The 20784-nt window shown below is 49.5% G+C and overlaps 1 protein-coding gene across 1 annotated transcript in view; it reads left to right on the top strand.

Annotated features, from left to right (window-relative positions):
* Positions 1-20784, top strand: part of TG (thyroglobulin) — a 262258-nt gene that overhangs the window by 226107 nt on the left and 15367 nt on the right. Inside the window, exons 45-46 of the mRNA XM_006155527.1 lie at positions 14294-14475; positions 17263-17370. Coding sequence (XP_006155589.1) covers positions 14294-14475; positions 17263-17370 — 290 coding nt within the window. The remainder of the gene's footprint in view (positions 1-14293; positions 14476-17262; positions 17371-20784) is intronic.

The following is a 20784-nucleotide window of genomic DNA, read 5'->3' as shown; positions in this document are numbered from 1 at the left end:
ACAGCGGGAAGCTTGGTACTCAAATACAGGCCACACTGGCTATAATAAGAGCCACTCTCTACAAAGGGCTTTCAGTTCCACCCACATTCTTACTTATCTCAGCCACCTGGCTTGGCCGTGAGGCAGGTTTCTATGAACCAGTGTCTAACATCATTTCATTGAGGAAGAAACAGGCTTAGAGTGGTTTAACAATGGTGCCAAGGTCAGCTGACTAGTCATTTGCAAAGCCAAGTGTCCACGCAGGGCTCTGGCTGCAAACAAGCTACTCTGCCCATCAGCCCACTGTGCTACCTCTACAGTGGGATAGTGAGTGCCCCAGCACTGCCGGGGCCCCGAGGAGCCCTCTGGATCCTGCCCAATGCAGAGCTGCAGGAAAGGAGAGGACACCAGGTGGAAAGGAATCTGCCAGCTGCCCTCTAGGACAGTGTTGAAACTCCCCTTAAATTCAGACTGTCCTGCTCAGGGGAGCCCTCGTGTTGTCTAAGCTGCCTTGGCCTGCTCATGACCCACGCTTAGAGTTGGATTTGTGCATTTCTCCATTTCCCCATGAGAAGGTTCCATAGCACCTGGTCCATTTTCCATCAATTGAGGAGGACCCGAGGATGGCACATTCCTGAGGGCATCGGTCCCAGACAATCCCTCTCCTCTGCAAGCCTCTATCCTCTGGCATGGACCAGCCCCTTGCTCCACCTCGGTCCTGGAAGGAGACTGCCTCACTTTCAGCAATCACCACGTCCACCTTATCGGGGCAGGCAGGTTTTTCCAATAATATCGTCAATTTTCACAAGTACCCTTGGTACTCACCAGATGCCAGGCCAGTGTTTGGGGCATAAATGCAAACTGAATGGCTTCCCTCAAGGAGTTCACAGTCAAACACTGCATAAGACGCAAGCAAGGCTGGAACTGTAATATGGTCCTGTACAAGCTATGATCCTGTACATGCTATGCACAGAGACGGTCGTCACATTTCAGACCCAGGAGGTGAGGGAGGGCCACCCCTCGGCCCTGAGCAGTTCCACCCTTTGGGGTGACCAATGGCCAAAGAACTGACAGGACCCCACACCCTCGGCCACCTGTCAACAGAGTGGAAGAGTGTGCTGAATGTCCTGGGGCTGCACGTTCCCCAGGGCCCAGGCCTCAGCTTCCCTATCTGTCCAATCAAGAGATTATCAGTAGATGTCCTCCTGAAGGTGTTCAGACATGCACCACGTCTGGAAAAGAGTTTGGCCTCAATAGATGTTAGCGTTTTCACTTAAAGCTTCAGTTTTAATGTTAGGATTAGTGTCTTAGCCCTCGTCCCCAGTGCAGAGAATTATTCTCAGAAAGCAGCAACACAAAGAGTGTGCAGTCACCGGATCACCTCGGCCGAACCGAGACGGGTTCCAAATCGTTGCAGACTCACGCACACACTTTATCCTCATGCTACCCATGCGTAAACACCGCCCGGAGCCCAGTCCCCAAGCACACACAGTAACACTTCCCAGGGGAATCACGGGGGGAGAGTCCCTGCTCCAAGTCCATGCTCCAGACCCACCATCACTCAGCAGAGACCCACACATTCCCTCAGACCAAATGAGGTGGGTGGGTGGGGACTCCAGTAAGTCCACGTGAGACTCCCACCCACCCGCCACCCCAGGCCAGTCATGGCCCACCCAGGGAGTCCTAATCACACCCGCAAAGTTGGCAACGTACCCGTGGAGCATCAGGGCTGTCCGAGATGCCTGGAAAGGTTGCGTGCATGGAGAGCGGTCTTATTTTCTGAAGTAGCAGCTTTCTATTGAAATTCTTCATCAGTCGCCGTGGTGGGGAATTTTCCCCTTTTCTCTTTCTTGTCCTTCCTGGTGAAATTGACAGTCTGCCTACATTAACCCGGCACTCATTTGCATGATCAAAAGCAGATTTGTTCCAAGAGGCAAGGTTCTGCGTTCCCCTCTACACACACACACACACACACACACACACTCACTCACGCATCTCCAAGGAAGGCGAGAGAAATCAGATGCAGAGCGCACTGCCGTGCCTGAGCTGGGCAGGGAGCTGGCCTCGGCCGCTGGGAGCAGGTGGAGTGGGCCCGCGGGAGTGGGGGCGGGGCAGTCTGATAAAGAGTTGGAAAGCAGCACCTGGCAGCCCGAGGCGCTGGCATGCACCCCAGCTCGGGAAAATCGAGCCTTTGGTGACAGATTATATTAAGAGGAGCATACACCAGTCCCAGCGAGCGCACGATATTCCTGTAAAGAGGCACTTTGGTGAGTGCCAGCACTCCTCCGGGTGGGTGAGCGGTGGGATCTAGACCCAGGGGGCAGCAGGGACCTGGAATCAGTAAAGGCAGGTCTCGGCTCCTGGCTCTGGCCATGTGATACAGGCAAGCTGCTGGAGGTCTGAGCTGCGATTTCTTTAGCCTTCGACAGGCACAGTGAGACCCATCCTACTTGTCTCCCACAGCATCCTAGAGACTTCCAAGTGAAGAGGACAGCTTCCAGTGCCCAGGGAACCCTCCTCTGCGCCAGTCTCTCTAGGTTCGGGGGGAAAGTTGTAACCATCGTGAAGCCCCAGACTTGTGTACTTTAAGTTCTCCTGAAGGGATCCAGACAATGACCTGTAAGCAAATCAAGTATTTTGGATCCTGAAAAGTGTTCTGTAGGGAACAGAAATGAGATGACCACAGAGAGAGTAACATATTAGTGCAAAGTCCTTAGGGGAGGTCAGAAAAGGCTTTCAGAGGACATGACTTTCGAAATGAGACCTGAATGAAGAGAAGAAACCAGCTATGGGGATGTCCAGATGAAGAGCTGGTGGAAAGCCCTGAGGCAGCAGTGGCCTTGGCCGTTTGGGGGACATGGGAAGGCTGAGGCGCCAAGAAATCCAGTGGACAATGGAGGGAACAGGAGAAGGGTCAGAGGTCAGGGGAGACCAGCTGTCTGAGGCCTCGTGGGCTGGCAGAGAAGTGATCATATCCACCTTAGAGAAAAATTATCGGAATGTTTCAAGATAGGAGGTGATTATATGGAGTAATATTTTGTATTTTTATTTAAAAAAAAGTATGTATTTTGGACCAGCAGGTGGGATCGAGATCAAGACACTGAACTCTCACAAGGTCAACTATGGTTCAAGTCCTGGACCTGGCAGCTTGACAGTCACACAAGGTGCATGTGCATGTGTGCCTACAATCCTAGGAGGAGAATGGAGAGGAAGGAATTGCAGCATGGCCATCCCCTCTCAGGGGTGATTTCTCACTTTCTCTCTCTCCGTCTCTCTCTCTGCCAAGTGCAGGTGACCTATGACCAAAAAAAATAAATAAATAAAAAACCCACTAAAAACATGGGGGACAGCAGGTAGCAGGGTGAAGGTACTAGACTCCCACATAGCTGACCGCAGCTCAAGTCCCAGACCTGGCAGCTTGAAAATCATACCAGGAGTGTGTGCATGTGTGCCCCAAATCCCAGGAGACTAGAGAAGGGATCACAGTGTGCACCACCACCACCACCACCACCCCCGCCGTGGAGTATTTCTCACTTTCCCTCTCACTGTCTCTCTCTCTTTCTCTCTGGTGAGCACCCATACTCTATGGCAAGAAAAAGAAATGTGAAAGTCTTCATTTCTTCTGAGAGAGAGAAATAGTGTGAGGTAGAGGCACTCTCAACAGGGTCTTTTATTTTAATTTACAAAGGGTACTGTGCCTCCCGGAGAGAGATTGAGAGCAGCCCCAATAGGGTGCAGTCACGCAGCCATCCTTTGTCTTTTAGTTCCCCATCCCATCAGGATTGGGGACACAGACGTGCGTATACCCAGTGTGTTTTGCAAGCTTCCGAGGTTGGGATTCCAACCACAGTTGGCCATGTGAGATCCAGCTCCCTTAGCCACTAGGCTATGGGGCTGGTCCACCCAACAGGACCTTCACACCACAGCCCACCTCAGCCTTAGACAGCCCTGATCAAGGCACACGCGCGTACCTGGCCTGCTCAGGGAGTTCTCAGGATGTAAGCCTCGTGCCACCTCCTGGTCCTATTGGCCTTTTCTAAAGATTATTCTGGCCACTGTGTGGAATGTGACTATGGAACGGGAACAAAGGGAAAAGAGAACAGACTGTGCTTTGCTGCCAAAATCCTAGGAGCAAGCTCGTAACTTAGCTTTGGGTTGTAGACATGGTCAGTTAGGAATGGCCAGATTTGGGATATATCTTGGATTGGCAGTTGAGTTTCTGAATTGTGAGTTCAGGAGAAATGTCAAGGCTGTAGATATAGATTTGGAAAAAAATCATGATGCTATAATGTCACCAAAGTCAAGAAAGTGTTTCTAAAAGGAAGCCGATGTCAACGGTCAAATGTCACTGGAAGTTGAGTGAGATGAGGGCAGAGATGTGGCCTTGGGGCCTAACCGGACATAGGTCACAGAGACTTTGGTAAGGGTCAGTTCCATGGGTGAGGGGAAGGAAGGCTGATGAGAGCAGCTGAGGGGGCAGCAGAAGTGAGGAAGTGGTCACCCCGTTGCCCAAGTCCTCTCTCTTTCCGCTGAGTGGTGATCTTTGCCAGACACAATCACCCAGTGCTCACAGAGTGCTCTGCTTGTTCACACATTGACTCCTCTGCCCACCCAGCTTCTGTTCCATGGACAGAACTGAGTCACATTTATTTGGAACCCTCAGTTCCTGGCCAAGGGTTGGTCTTCAATTCACATCCATAAAGTGTCCACGTGGGTGTTTTTATCTCTATTTACCTCAGGGCTTTTGAGAATTCTGTGTGCATTCACTCATCACCCATTCACTCACTTCCTTAGTTTTGTTAACATTCAAGTGGACTGTGATAGGCTTTCTATTTTTCCTCTGCTCTGAATCCTCTCAAATCCGTGATATCATAGCAATTAAAAAAAAAACAACAACTTTGACAACACCCAATGCACAAAAATCAACTAAGGGCCCTCTGCCAACATAGCACGCACCCCCACAATTCTCCACCCTACATAGAGCAGCACCCGTGCACTAATAATAGTTCATGCTGGGGCTACACCAGGAGAGCATGGTAGATGGCCAGGAGGGGTGGGTCAGGATTTAGAAGCATGGTCATGGGGGACAGTAGAATGTTAAGGAAGATGAGAAAGGAGGAGGACTTAGGAAATGACAGGTGCTCATCACTAAGGATAGGAACTAGAGGGAAAGAAGATTCAAGAGGAAGAAGAAGGAGTGTAGACGAGGAAGTTAAACTGCACAGTGTGAGTGTGAGAATCTTGGGACTACCGGAAGTGGGAGACACTGGGTACAAGGTTCTGAGGCTCAGACTGGAGACACACTGGGAGTCACTCACCCACAGGGCACCATTGAAGCCGAGGCAGCAACATACCCCACAGCACATGTGGGCAGAGAGACAAGAAGGGACAGGGATGGCAACTGGGGGTTTGGCTTTCTCAAATGGGCAGAGAAAGCAGAAGGGGGTACCAGGAATGAACCTGAGGCAGGACCATTCAGGGGAGAAGAGCTGGGTGAGGGTGGTGAGGTCGAAGGGGGCAGTGAAAAATGACAGGCTTAGCTTTGGGCCACTGTGAGGCCACCAGTGACCTTGGTGAGGGCCTTCTGGATGGGGATGGAGGGCAGATGATGGTGGGGTGAGGAATGAGAGGGGCATATAAATAGAGGCTTGTATCTCAGGGGGAAGGAGGGGCCTTCATTCAGGAGGAAGCAGGGCTTATGGATGGGCCATTTTCCTGAGAATGACAGGATGGTGTGGGCATGCAGAGAGCACTGAGTTTGGCGTCAGAGTTTGAAGCAGGTCCCTGAGGTCAGCATGGCAGGAGACAGAGCAGGCATACAGAAGTGGTCTGTGGCCCTTATTGGAGATCTGTGGGAGCTGGGCCCATTTGAGGCCTAACCTGCTCTACCTACCTTATTCTCTGGCAGGTCTGCAAAACATGATGGAGAGGCTCTTCTCCTGGGCCCTAGGGAAGTTCAAAGCAAGATAAGGCCACTGCTGCCACCCAGCCCTCAGTTCCCTCATCTGTGCCTCCTGCTCCCAGCTCTCGTTCTCTCACCTCCTCCTCCTAACCAGTCACCTGCCTGTCTCACCCTCAACCTTCCAGTCTTGGTTTAACTGTCCTCCATATGGCCCACCCCAATGACCTGGTGCACAGCTGGGACCCTCGGAGCAGCACCTCATTCCCCTTCCTTGCCTACCAGCCTTACCCCTCCCATGGAATCCATAAGTCACCTCAAGCCGTCTCTGTTGCAGGGATCTGCTGAGTGCCCTCAGTCTTCCCCACTAGACTAGAAGCCCCAGGAGGGCAGAACACAGCCTATTTTGTTCATTGGTTTATCTCAACTGCCTAGGGCTGCTCCAGGCATGTGTAGACACTTGACAGGTAGCTGTTGAATGAATAGTGATTTAAAGATCAAGGACCTGTAACAGAGTATAACAGAGTGTTTCTCATCATGCCTCTTAGACACCCTTCATGTGAGCACAAGGGCATTTCTCACCTGCTACCTGCCATACTGACTTAATTTTTACTAGTTTACTAACTAAGGGGAAGAGGAAAGTAGTATTTTTGACTCTCACGTATTAGCCACGTTGCAATCGCTCACTCATTTAATTCCAACATCAACTTCACTTGACTAGCCTGAAATAGAGGCACAAATTTATTCATCGGAGATAAACCATCTGAGGTCACCACAGAGCTGGAGTCGAACCTGGGTCTCCAAATGCCAGAGTGAGACCCAGTCATTTGTTTTTCTCAGCCTTTTCAGCGTTCAGAATAACAGTGAAGCCCATCTGGATCACTCAGTGTTTCAGATGGGCTCTCACGTTTCCTCTGGACATATTAATGGCAATTCATTAAACACACACCCACATACAGTGGATGAATCTAGAAGATCTGGTATTAAGCAAAGTAAGGCAGGCTATGAAAGACAAACACTGCCGGGGTCCAGCCTCGGCGTGGGTGGGTTATCTCGACGAAGGCGGCGAAGGTGAACAGAAGACAGAGGCCTCGATGCCTTTTATGCACATCCTATGCCGGACACCCCTCAGAGGTCGCCCTCTGAGGAGTGACAACTGCTAGGAATAATCATGCCTTTTTATTGAAAATGTGTTACATACAAGTAAATGGGAGAGGGGCTACGTGTTTTAATTATTAGCTCATAAAGTCTTTTAACAATAAAGAACATAGATTTTATTTAGGGTGGATTAAAGGTGGGTTTAGTGCAGTTTTTATTTAGGGGTGGATTAAGGGTGGGTCTAGTGCAGTTCTTCAATTGTAGGTGGGTCTCTATGGAATGCAGTTTTGGGAAAGCGGTTCCGGTAAGCAGATGCGGCGCAGGAGCCATTTTGTGATTATTGAGAATGGTGCTGAGAAAAGAAAATCTCAAGAATAGATATTAGTTCTTATGGATCTTAATAAAGAATGATACTTATACAGTTTTGTAGGGATTTAAGACTTAATTTGAGGAATCTTAATATATTTATCTATTTCACTTGGAGAGGGCAGGTGTCCTGGGCCAGTTTTGGCCTAATCTTATTTTACATAAAGGAAGGAAGAATTTTTCAGACAGATCCTGGGGCCTCACCGGGTCGGACTCCTCCAAAACACTGTATACCCCTGCTCAATATAGACCAACTGTCTAGACTGTGGCAGAAATTGAAAGAGAGAAAAATAAATAAGAGGGAGTGAGGACAAGTGTGGAGGCCAGAGACTGTAAGGGATGAGGGTAGATGGGAGGAGCTCAGGGAAGAAATATGCCACAGATGTAAGAATGTAGAGTTCTCCATTGAAAATGACGTACCTGGTAATATCCTTGGTTTGATTGTCACACGCATGCATACTTTGAAAACCTATATTGTGTGCTATACAGATGTACAGTAATTAAATGTCAATAAGTCATCAAATTTAGAAAAAGCAGAGGGAAGTTTTCTTACAAAATGTTTTTAAATACCCACTATTCTGCTCCGTACAATGTAGAATAGTAAACGAAAGTTTTTCCAGTCCTGAGGCCAAGGAATAGCTTTACAGAAGAGCTAATGCTTGAGCTGGATAGGAAAGAACAGTAGGGGCTCATCAGAAAATTCATAGGCATGAAACACAGGAAGTGAAGATGCTTGGTGGCAGTGGAAACTAGGGTTTTCATGAGAAAGAAGGAAGTTTCAAAGATGATTTTAAAGCATGATATTAATTCAACACGTAATTACCAATTGAACGTTGTCAAAGACCAAAAATTAAAAATCTCAAGAGCTATTTGTGGGCAGCAACATAGACTTTAGTTAGGCCCGCCTGTAATGAATTGACAGAGTCAGGCCTGGCCCGCAATTACAGGGCTGGAAGTCAGCACGTGCAGTCACGTGGTGGCCTCGTTTCCTCCTGCTTACGCTAATTAAACTAGCAACAGCATACAGGATGCAGAGGTGTGTGCCATGGCATGCTGGAAATGGCCCCCGTGTGTGGCCTTGTGTCTCATGGGGCTCGGGCCACATTCTGTGGTGTCCTGGTTATTGACCAGTTGGCAAGTCCACTCTCAACTAGCGGCTCAGAACCTCATAAAATGCAGAGCTCTACTCTCAGTTTGATGAAAGCATGACCTGGGGCCTCCCTCTAGCTTCCTAGCTGTGAAGCTATTTAGACCATTTTATGTAAGAGGCAGTTCTTTCACCAATGCCCAGGCTTTGGCAGCCTGGTTCTCCTGAAAGCTATGTCATTGTGGGAAGAGTTTCTACAGAACCCATGAAGGAGGCTCTGTCCCTGAGGTGGAGTCAGGCATTTTCTAGCAGTGACTTAGAGGAAGTTTCCAGGTGTCTGGGCCTAGCCTAAGGACAAGCTCTGCTCAGGCCTCTCTCTAAGATGAGGGATTTGCCTGGCCTGCCTCAGTTGGGCTCAAGATTGAGTCTACAGATATCTAGCAGCAGTAACCACAAGTGATCAGCACTAACAGGTATTACCACATTTAACCTCGTGACAGTGTTATGAAGGGGGAATACTGTCATGCCCATTTTGCAAAGAAGCAAAGGCAGAGAGATGAAGCAGCTTGCCCAAGGTCACACAATTTATAGGAGGTCAAGCTACCATCTAAACCCAGATTTTTCCAACTCTGGGATTTGAACCCAGGCGGCTTGACTTTAAAATCCTGCTTTCAGCCTCTGGTCTATCTAGTTATCTCTACAAAGGTCAATACTTGCTCTATTAATTTGTCCAAAGTGCCCCTACCATTAAGAATGCTGGGGCCATTGGTGCAATTTCCGCCCCTTCTCTGCATGCTCTAGAGCAACAGGCTAATCACCTGATAATAACACCACCCGGAATTTAGTGTGAGGCCCTGATGATACTCACAGACCCCTGCCCTAGCCAGGGGCAGGTTAATAATAATCAGCCAAGCCATGTGCCAATAAACTCTTCACATGCATGTTTCACTGTGATCTGATGGCAAATCTATTCCATTGGCATTTGTTATCTATGTTGCATAAATAAGGAAACTGAGGTGCGGAGCAGATAAGTGATTTATTCAGGGTCCCAGAACACCAAGGTGGAACCAGGTCTGGACACTGACTTCAGGTCTGTTCTCTCAATCATTATCCTGCTTCCTGGAAGAGGTAACTCTTAGGCAACGCCCAGGAGCTTGAGCACTGTGGAATGGGGCGAAGGCCCTAGCAGAGCAATAGCATCGCTCAGCAGCTTGTTAAAAGCACCTTCTTGGGCTCCACCCAAGACCTGCTGAGTCAGAATCTTCACACCATCAAGGTTTCTAGGCCACTTGAAGGCATGCTAAAATCTCCAAAGCATGGGTCTTGTTCATTCAGCAGCCATAATCTAGGCAAGCCAGGGATAGGCATTTAGGAGAAGGAACAGCACTGGAAAGGCTCAGAAGCCAGAGCACAGCTGGCATTTTGAAAACTCAGTGCTCCTCACGGTGCCTGGGGCATTGGGGCTCATTTCAGCAGCCTGATTCTCAGGAACTACAGGAATTGAAGGCCCAGTATCTGCTTGATGGGATGGCGATGGCAGGATAGAGCTGGGTTTGCTCCTCTCGTCACAACCTGCTTAGCTGTGACTGTGACTAAAGCACCTAACCTCTCTGAGCCATTCTCCTTGTCCAGCCCCCCAGGGTTCATGGGATGAACTAGGGCACCAGGGCCCAGCGTGGTGGCTTGTGTGCAGTAGGTACCAGTGTACGGCGACTACTCCTGTCCTAGCTGCCACCACAGGAGGCTGCTGCAGAGCGCAGCTCAGGCAGGGTCATCCCTCCAGTCAGCACTCCCCATCTGAGTCCTGGTGAGCAGCATCACGCAGTCTGGCTACATCCTATTAACACAGCCCTACTTCCTCCGCAGCTCGGGAGGGGCTGGTATCCTGGCCCGAGGCCTCACTAAAACCCCTCATGTTGCAGCTGAGAAAATGGTGCCCAGAAAAGGAAAGCCACTTCCCTGAGTTTGCACAGCCATGGCCAGCACCACTGGTGTGGGGCCTGGAGGTCTGGTTCTCAGTCTGCACGGTGGCTACGTTGTGTGAGGAATTGGAAGCAGACTGTGCTTCCCCGAGTGGCAAAGCAACCTAGGATGAACTCAAGTAGTACCATTCTTAACCTCCCAGGCCTCCAAACTGCCCCTTCACATGTGCTCCAGGCCTGGTTTTCGACCCACCCAATACCTGAGGTGGGGCGTTAGGAAGGCCTTCATCAAGGAAGAGTCATGACCCGGAGCTGGCCACCACCTGCCCCCTGCCTTCATCCACCTGTCCCCTTGGTGCTCAGAGCTGAGCAGACAGGCCATAGCATTGCCGTCTCCCAGAACAAAGTTTCCATGCAGTTTCCAAAACTTTGTATTCTTCATATGAAGAATTGAGGCTAGAAATTAAGAAGGAGCTTTTGTCCATGAAGATAAAAACACATAGCAGCTTTTGATCTTTTCCTCACTTAATATAGTGTGTGGAGCCTGGTGTCCATCTCTCAGTTTTCCACTTAAAGTCAGCGAAACTCATGATTGAAGATAAGTCTCCTTTACTAAATGTAATATACCAGTCTTTCAGCTGCATGCTGCAAAACTGATTTCTAATTCTCAAGACAGCATTGAGAAGTAGATTTCAGTTAATTCCACTTTGGCTGTCAGGAGTCTGAAGAGCAGAGAGGTTGAATGACTTGCCCAAAGTCACAGAGCTGGGAAATGCAAGAGATGGGCTTCACACTTGGGCTGCTGGCTCGCGGCCCTTGCTCTTCACTCAGAGACTTGCTAGCTCCCCTTGGCCTCGCCCACAAAACCTAGCCAGGACCTTACAGCAGAGCACTCTGCAGAAACCACTGTTTTCTCTGAAACCTCCTGGAAGGTGAAACCAGGGCCCATATTGTGCAGCTGCAGTGACAACAAATAAAACCAGGGCCCGTATTGGCTAGCCACAGTGACAACCACAGTGGGTCACCCCGTGACCCTGGAGCCTTGTGGAAGATGGAGCACAGCTCCCAGGGTGACGGATGCACACTGGGCACGTGTGTGTGTGCTGTGCTCTTGGCTGGCCGGGAGGGCTGGGAGGAGATTGCAGCGTGAACGTCTACTGAGGTTGCCGCTCTCTCTAGAACTAATGAGCTAAGTAAATAAACTTAAAACACACGGCCTGTACAATACTATCTTTCCTGTTTTAAAGATACAAGGCTTGGAAAGAGGTAAAATATCTTTTCCAAGGCCTCCCAAAATTTTCAGTTGGAGCGTGAACCCTAAAACTTGACTCCAACTCAGTGCTCTTTTCAGTGCTCCAGCCCAAACACCCCACGACAGACTTTCCTTCCTACTGTCCTGAGGTCCCTGGTGTCTATACCTCCGAGGCGGGGTCACCGCCAAGTTACAGCAAGAGGAAAAGGGCCTGACTGTCATCTGAAAAATCCCAGTTCACACCTCCCACCAGGGTGATCCAAACAAGGTATAGATTCTCTTAGCATCAGGATGACGGTTTAGAAAATGGGGTAACACAATACCTGATTCCTGTGGTTAATCTGATGCTTCAGTGAAATGCGCACATGAAATATTTAGCACAAAGATCGGAAGCGATACATGTATAAATGGTCACTGATACTGTCATTGTGAAATATGCCAGTCAGAAAAGGACAGAGAGTAACAACACAGTTTCTCCCCTGAACAACTACGAGGTTGTGAAGTCAACACGGAAGACTGCAGGTTAGCATCTTGAACAGCCTTGTGTAGACTAGGCTAGAATAGCAGGAACACCATCAGATGTATTGTGGGTGGTCAAAGTAGGGACTATGAACATTATTTGTGACCTTTGTTCCAGGTCCATGAGTAGTGTGTGTGTGTGCACGCATGTGTGCCTATGTGTGTGTGTCCTGGGTGTATAACATATTGTTTTTGGGGCTAACGGGTAACATGGTGGTTAAGGCACTGGATTTCCTCACAGAAAACCATAGTTTGAGGCCCAGACCTGGTTGCTTTTGTGTGTGTGCCCCAAATCCTGAGAGTAGAATGGAAGAGAAGAGATTGTGGCATGGCCATCACTCTCTCTGTGTCCATCTGTCTCCAGTGAGCACATGTGCCCTATGGCAAAAACCTAATATATATATCTATATGTGTGTGTAATATATATGTATATATATATATAGTCATGATCATGGTCTTTGTCCATGGTCAAAAATATTTGAAAGTTGCTGATAACCATGAGTATTCTCATTTTACTATTCAGATCTGACAGATACTAATATGTTATCAGATTTGCTCCAGACATTTTTCCAAGGAAAAAAAAAAGTTCTAGGTAGAGTTAAACAAAGCACACCAACCCCCTGCTCCTGAGTCTCCTCTGAAGCTGGCATGAGCCGGTGGACAAGCTCCTGATTGGTTACCCCCCACACCCTGTACATTCTCTCCTTGTTTAGTCAGACAGAGCCAGTCCACCCACCCAGAGAGAATGTCCTCACCGGGGAGGGATTGCTTACTCTGAATTCTCAACACAGGTCCCATGTGCTTGGAAGCATTTAGAGAAGCAGTGTGAACACAGCAGGGAGTGCTGACAAGGATGGCTGGCTGCCTACAGAAGAGCCTCAGATATGAAACACGTTACAGGACTGGCTATGCAAGGGCCTGGCCACCTGGGCCTCCCTGGGAGCTCATCCCTGCCAATCCACGACCCGTTGTCTTCAGAACTGAGTGTCAGAGGAAGGAGATGATCAGCCCCAGACTCCCACAGTGCAGATAGCACCAAAGCCAACACAGGGAAGGGAAGGAGGGAGGACAGAGGGAGAGGGGGAAGAGAGAGAGAGATGAAGGAAGGAAGGGAGAAAGGGAGGAAAGGAGTGAGGAAAAGAGAGAGAGGAGGAGGAGGAAAAGAAAGGGGAAAGGGGGTAGCCCTCTCATCTAGTGGCCAAGGGAGCTGGATGCCACGTGGCCAACCACAGTGTGAAGCCAGCACATGTGCGTGTGCACCCCAAATCCCAGCAGGATACAGAGATGGAGAAAGGACTGTGGGGGGAGGGAAGTATTTTCTCCCTCCCTCTGTCTCTGTCTTTCTCTGGTGAGAGCACACAGCCTCAGACAATATAAAAAGAAAGAAAAGAAGGGATAGAAGAAGGAAGGAAAGCAAGAGATGAGAGAGAGCGACTCCCGTCTGGACACACATCCTGCAGACCCCCAGAGTACACTTGCCTTCCTGGCTGTCCTATGTAAACTAACTCTGGCCCAGCCCTCTCTGTCCCTCCAGCCTGGCCTTGTTTTTCTTCAGAGCACCTGTTCCGTGATGAGGGACCCTATTTGCTTATTTCCGTCTCCACCCACCAGAGCGGGAGCCCCACAAGACCGAGCTCAATAAGCCTGCTCATGACTGTGCTCCCAGGCCAGGCCATGGGTGGGGAATGAATGTCTGTCTGTATGAAAGCACATGCACGGCATTCAAGCGCTGAGTGGCTGGGCCGGTGAGTGTGCCCTAACGCAGCATCAGCCAGTTACTCGCGAGCCAGCAGCCAGGTAAAGCCGGCGAAGCGTGGGCATGTGGCCAGTGACCAGGCTGCCTCAGTGGCGGGCTCTGAGCACACGCTTAGTGCCAGGAGCCATGTTAAGTACGTCATGCATGAGCCCTTGGGTCCTCACTGCAGCCCTGTGTGGAAGGTGCTCCTGTTGTCGGGTGGGGAAGGGAAGGCACAGAGGGCGCAGCTGTTTGTTCAAGGTCACAGAGCTGGGATGAGGCAGGGCTGGGATTCAAACCCAGACAGGCTGCTTCCTATAGGTTCTGCTGCTTCCCAGAGACAAAATGCTAGAATGAGCATGTATAGGACACTGATCTGGGCTTTGCAGAATCTGACCAAGAAACGTCATGCCTTTTTGTCTGTTTGCTTGTTTAGCAATTTGAGGAAAGTCAAGGCCGGACCAGCAGCAAAACAGCCTTTTACCAGGCGCTGCAGAACTCCTTGGGCGGCGAGGACTCCGACCCACGCATCCAGGCGGCCGCTGTGTGGTATTACTCCCTGGAGCACTCCACGGACGACTATGCCACCTTCTCCCGGGCCCTGGAGAATGCCACTCGGTGAGCTGAGTGAGCGAGGGCCAGGCCCTGCGGCCCGTGGGGCACTCAGGAGCTGTTCAGCTCGTGAGTGGAAAGTGAGAGCCCAGGGCCCTGCGTTGCTGTTTCCTTTGTGTCTTTCTGTCTGGGACATGTGGTAACTCCCACTGGTGGCACCCCGGGGACCTGTGGGGTGTTCCCTGCTGCCAGGTTTTCCTAGACCAGTGGAAATAGGAGGGAGTGGTCCCAAATCTCCCCCAGGTGATGTGGAAGCCATGGGGTGGGCAGAAAGTGCCCCATGCAAAGCAGCAGCCATGTGGTCAATGCTTGTAGAGTGCCGACTGCTTGCCCAGCCTCATGGCCACCTGGCCTGGCAGCCCAGACCCACATGGGAGCATTTCAAGAGCTGTTGACATATTAGCTACAGGGGCTTGAGCATTGTCCTGAGCTCCCCCTCTTCTGCAATCCCTTAGCCAGAGCTCACCTTGCACATGGAAACAGGTCAGATGGGGAGGCTTTGTGCCTGAGGTCACTGCCTTTCTACAACCACCCAGAGCTCCCCACGGCCATGGGGGCCCTTTCCTGGGGGCTGCTGTATCTTGTGCCCACTGCTCATGTGCCTCACCCCCTTCATCATTGAAGCTGCACCCTCATGGGGAATCCTGCCCTGACCCCGACTCTGAGAAGGCTGACAGCTGTTCCCACCACCCCCAGCATCTCTCCATTATAGCACTGACACCCACTCTGCTGTGGCTGCCAATCCAGCCTCTCTCTCTTTCCCAGCACTTGCTGAGCTCTTGGGAGCCAAGACCTGTGTTTTGTTGAGCCTGTAGCAGACATACAAGGAATGAGTCTTGGTGGAAATGGGGAAATAACCAGGGTTCCAGTTCTCCCTCCCTTCAGAAGCTCAGGGAAGAGACCACAGTGGGATATAACTCTTATGTCACCTCTGAGTCCCCTCCCAGGTCCTGGTGTATCCTCGGTTTCCTTTGCAGGAAGAATGTGACCATGCTCATGGCCAGGCGGAGGCAATTTCAGGAGTCCATAACTTCTTTCTCTCTCCCTCTGGAAGGTCCATGCTCTCCTTTGCTCTTTGACATGGGACAGGCTCAGATGTCTCTGCTGGACTTGCTTCTGTTGGGACAGGACAGGCTTGGAGTGTCAGCAAACTGCTGCAGGCTGGTCTCTCCACCTAGGAGTCTGTGATTCCAACCTGAGGGTCACTAGCTCAGAATAAACTCTGTACCACCCACTTGGATCCTGGGGACCAGAAAGGCACTAATTTTCCCTCTGGTGGCCAGCTCCACTTTAAATCAAACTGCCAGCTGCTATTTCTGTAGACTCAGGCCTGGGTTGGATCATTGGAACTCACAGATGTCTAGCCACTGACCCTGAGAGGCTCATAATCAGGCCAGGACTAGCCCTCTGTGTAGGAGAGGAGCTCGGGGCAAGTTTGGAAGACCCAGGTTCTTGCTTCAACTTTGCTTTTATCTGCCAGGAAGAGAAATTGATGCTCTGGGATGAGAGCTGAGATCTGAGGGAAGGCAGTGTAATCAAGGGAACATACCCGGAGGAGGCAGACTCATGCACTGCCTTCAGTCAGACCCTCTTGCCCTCCTAGCAGACTCAGACATTGGCCTCCTGTGGGCCTTTTATCTCCAGGGTCTTGGACAGTGTCTCTCCCCAGGGCTGCTGGTGTGACTCTTCCTGTAAGTCCACCCCTCTCTGTCCAGCTCAAGGTCCCCTGTCAAGGGACTACAGGGTGAAGCATAGCCACTTTCATCTGTCCTTCAAGATCCCCACAGCAGCACCCCTCGACAACCTTGCAGCATCACCTTTACCCACCAAGCTCCCCACAGACTCATCAAAGGCCCTCACAACTCAGTGTCCAGAAGACAGGAGGCCGCCTCCTTGTTGAGGGACTCTGCGATCAGGCTTTCATAATTAAACTCAGTCACTACAAGATCTCTGGGGAAGGGCCCGTTAGCCTCATTTCTCAGCTGAGGAGGTAGTGATTTCATGGACTAAAGGGACTTCTGAGTGTCGCCTGGACTTGGCAATGCAAATGGGATTCTAAACCTGGACCCAAGGTCAACCTGAGTCTCCCTGGTCATTCTCTTCAAGGATATAGCCTGTGCATTACATGTGGAGACCATGCTGTGTAAGCTGGTGCTTCTTAAATTCCTCATGGAACTCTAAAGGGGAGACTAAGATAAAACATTGGGATATAGAACAGGGCTTCTCTCCCCCTGACATTTCTGGCTTTGTCATGGGGTCACCGTGCACTATGAGGTATTTAGCAGCATCCCTGGCCCCTGCCCATGAGATGCCAGTAGAGACCTTTCTGCCCCCTGTTTGTGACAACCAAAAATGTCTTCAGACATGGCCAGAGGTTCTCGGGGTCAGTTGCGGGGAGAAGCTGTGAAATCACTTATCTAAGGGTACCATGTGCATAAGATATCTTTGGGGTCTCTGTCATCTTTTTAATTGCATTTACTATACTGTGACCTGTTTTGCTCTCAAATCTAGTAAAATTCATGTTCTGGGGAGATGTTCATTCCTTGGGTCTCTTGACACCTGAGCTACACTGCCGTGGACACCTGCTCAGATTGTGACCTATCATAAACCAGAGAAGTGCCTGCCCAGGCTCCACCAGCGTGTATGAGACGCTGCTCAGGAAGGAGTACTGGGGAGCCCAAGGAAGGCATTTCCCACAGGCCTAGGCAGGAGGGACTGGGGCCAAGAGGTCCCTTGCCTGGCCCAGTTGTCCAGAGAGGACTTGTAACACCCTCTTCTGTCCTCTTTAACCAGGGACTACTTCATCACCTGCCCTGTGATTGACATGGCCAGCCTCTGGTCACAGACGGCCCGAGGAAACGTCTTCATGTACCATGCTCCCGAAAACTACGGCCATGGCAGGTAAGTCGGCTGTATGGCCATGCAGCTGTCGGCAAAGGAAGCAATCTGCAAAACCTTGTCACCGTGGTCCACGGGGAGGCAGAGGAGAGGGGGCTGAAGCCCGGGCCTGGCCCAATGACATGGCGCCTGCCACTTAGTCTCTCTGAGTCTTAGCTTTATCATCTGAAAAACAGGGAATGATAGTAACAACCCCTTTATTTCATGATGTTACAGGCAGAGAAAGCAAAATAAAAGAGAGAGAAAACTTTGTAAACGATGACACACTTTGGAATTGGAAGATTAGTTATTCATTGAATAACTAGGCTTGGGGGAGGAAGCTCTTTTGTTCATTCTACATGTCTGTGCTTCTAGAAACTGATCTCGCAGTTTGGGGAAATAACTTTCCAAAGGAATGGTTTGTTTAACTCCAATTTGTGTATCATTCTTATTTTCAGAATAGGTTCAAGGTACCTTCAAATGAAATCTCAGGTGCAAAAAACGCCATCCCAATGAGAAAGAGAAGTAAGAGGCATAAGTGAAAGAAAACCGATGATGGGGAAGAGACAGCCACTAAATGCATAGTTTAGTCTCCTAAATCCAAGGAAAACACTTTAAAAGAAGAAATGAGATATTAGGTTTTCATAGCCCCACTCGCTGAATAAAAGAAGTCAAGGTGGCTTTTCGGGAGGTCACAAAAATTGGCCGCAACTGTAGTTAGAGAAAAATACAGGAAGGTTGCTGGGAGCACAGGGGCCTAGGGCTTTGGAGGGTGGTCTGTGTGGCCATCTGTTTACTTCCGGTGAGCTGAGCTGTTCACCCATGTAGGAAGATGGGTGTCCCCCCTTGCTGGGGTCCTGACTTCCCATTAGGGAACAGCATCAAGTTAGCCTCTTCAGTAGAAGAATCTTTCGGAAGACCTTACACCCGTCATGAGCAGATGCGAGTGGTGTCCTGGTGCTCGATTTCCAGTCAGCACTCACAGGCACTGGATTGTCAGTGGACATGTCCCCAAAAGATGCAAGAGGGGACATGAAGCTTGCCAGCTGGCACAAGGGCATTCCTCCCCCACACCCATGGTCCATGGACAACAGGGACATGGGTGAAAGAAAACTCACTTTAGAGACCAGTGCCACCACACGCCTGTGTCATCCTGGGCAGTGTCCTTTCCTCTCTGATCCTCAGAGTCCTCATTTGTGAAATGATGTTAATAATTTCCCCTCTCGAGGTTGGCATTAACAATAACTAGAACATAAATTATCCAGCTCATAATGAGGCTTTAACCTACCTTACTTCACAACAGTCAAAGAAATCCTATAAATACACATAAATTATCATTATAACTAACAATGTCCCTATAGTAGGCTGAACAGTGGCCACTAAAAATACCAGTTCCCAACTCCTGGAGGCTGTAAATGTTACTTTATAAAGGAAAAGGGTCTGGGCAGATGTGACTAAGCTAAGGGTCTTGATGCAGGAAGTTATTCTGGGTTATAAGTGAGCGGGCCCTAGAAGCAACCACAAGTATCTTCCTAAGAGAGGGGAAAAGAAGTTTGCTGTGCAAAGAAGAGAAGGCAGTGTGACAGGAGGCAGAGATCAGAGTGATGAGCCATAAGGAATACTGGCAGCCACTGGAGGGGAGAGAGCAATGCATAGATTGCTCTGGAAGGAGTGTGGCTTTACTGGCACCTTGATTTGGGCTCAGTAAAACTACTTTTGGAAATCTGGCCTCCAGAATTATAAGAGATTTAATTTCCAGTGTTTAGCCCACTAATCATGTGGTATTTGTTATAGCAGCCACAGAAAACTAATACAGTCCTCAAGGCATTCTAGTTTCCCCTATACATCCATTGGTTTTCTGGTTTCTTTAAATAGATTCCTTATTTTTATAGCATTCCACAAAAATGTGCAGTATCTTTGTGAGGTCAGCCTGGTTGGAATAGTTCTTTCTGTTTTACAGATGAAGGGCCTTAGTCCATTTGAGCTTCTGTAACAAAATATTTAAACTGAGTAATTTATAAATAGCATACATATGTTACTCATAGTTCTGGAGACCACAAGTCCAAGATTGAGGTAGCAGTAGATCCAGTGTCTGTTGAAGGTTCCTGCTTTCCTTCAAAGACAGCAGCTTTCTTACTGTGTCCTCACATGGCAGAAGGCGTAAGAAGGCTTCCTTGGGCCTCTTTTATGAGGACACAATTGTGAGAGCTCTACCCTTGTGATGTGGACACCTCCTGAAGATGCCACATGTTAATAATAGCACACAGAGATTAGGGTTCAACACATGAACTTTGGAGGGACACAAACGTTCATACCATAGCAAAGAGCCTGAGGGTCAAGGAATGATCCCTCAAGGACAAGCAACTGGTAGTTATAGAACCACAACCTATCCATGGCTTCTCAGAACCTCAGAACTCTTTGCACAAAAACATGTGGTCTCTTTGCTTAGAACTTTTTATAATTTCAACCTGATCCACCTCCTAGTTTCAAGCAGCTGCCTGTAGGTTGTGGGAAAAAAACGTAAATGGCAGGTCCAAGTTCTGGTTGGCAGGCTTGCTAGAGAGAAGGAATGATGACGAGAGCCATATGGTTTGGGCAAAGATGAAAGGAGACCTCCATAATCCAGCAGTCTGTGGCCACCCATGGTCAGGGAGGCCAAGCGTGGGAAACCATTCCTAGAATCAGCCTCGACAGAATCTTCCAATGCCAGGGTTCTCAAGAATTCACTCCCCAAGCACTGGTTCTCTGGTCTGGTTTTCTATCTTCTTCTCAGGCAGAGGTTACAAAGAATGGCAGGCATAACACTGCTGCAGTAAGTACAGTTCACCCAAAGCCCTGAAAATGTGCGTACACCTTTAGACCTAAAAACTTAGTGTCAAAAAAGTAAGAACTCTATCTGCTACATGAAGATGAAAACAATGAGAGCAAAACATAATGAATGCATTCACATGTTCCAGCCAGAGCCAACAGTGCGTGGGCCCGACTGGGGTTAGTTTCACAGGCTGCATTACAGAGCCCCACACGCCATGACTTAAGGCCCTGGAAACATGCTGTCTCAAGGTCTGGAGGCTAGGAGTGTGGAATCAAGGTGCCAGCAGGGCCATGGTCCCTCCAAGGTCCTAGATCCTGGCTCTCAGGCCTTCCTGGGCCGTGGATGGCCATTTTCTTCCTGTGCTGTTTCATATTGTCTTCTTCTGTGCATGTCTGTCTCTGGGTCCAAATGTCTCCTCTTCACAAGGACACCAGTCGTATTAGATCAGGGCTCACCCTGATAAGCCCATTTTAATTTGGTTGCCTCTGTAAAGACCCTAGCTCCAAATAAAGTTCATTTCTGAGGTACTGTGGGTTTAGCTCCAACTTCTCTCTCTCTCTGTTTAGTAATTTGCTAGACAGTACATGCACTGCCTGGAGAGCGACACAGAGAGAGAGAGGGAAAGA

The sequence above is a fragment of the Tupaia chinensis genome, unplaced genomic scaffold, assembly GCF_000334495.1.
Source record: "Tupaia chinensis unplaced genomic scaffold, TupChi_1.0 Scaffold000459_1, whole genome shotgun sequence".
Lineage (NCBI taxonomy): Eukaryota > Metazoa > Chordata > Mammalia > Scandentia > Tupaiidae > Tupaia > Tupaia belangeri.
The sequence above is the reverse complement of the archived record's forward strand: the minus strand, read 5'-3'. Positions and strand labels throughout refer to the sequence as shown.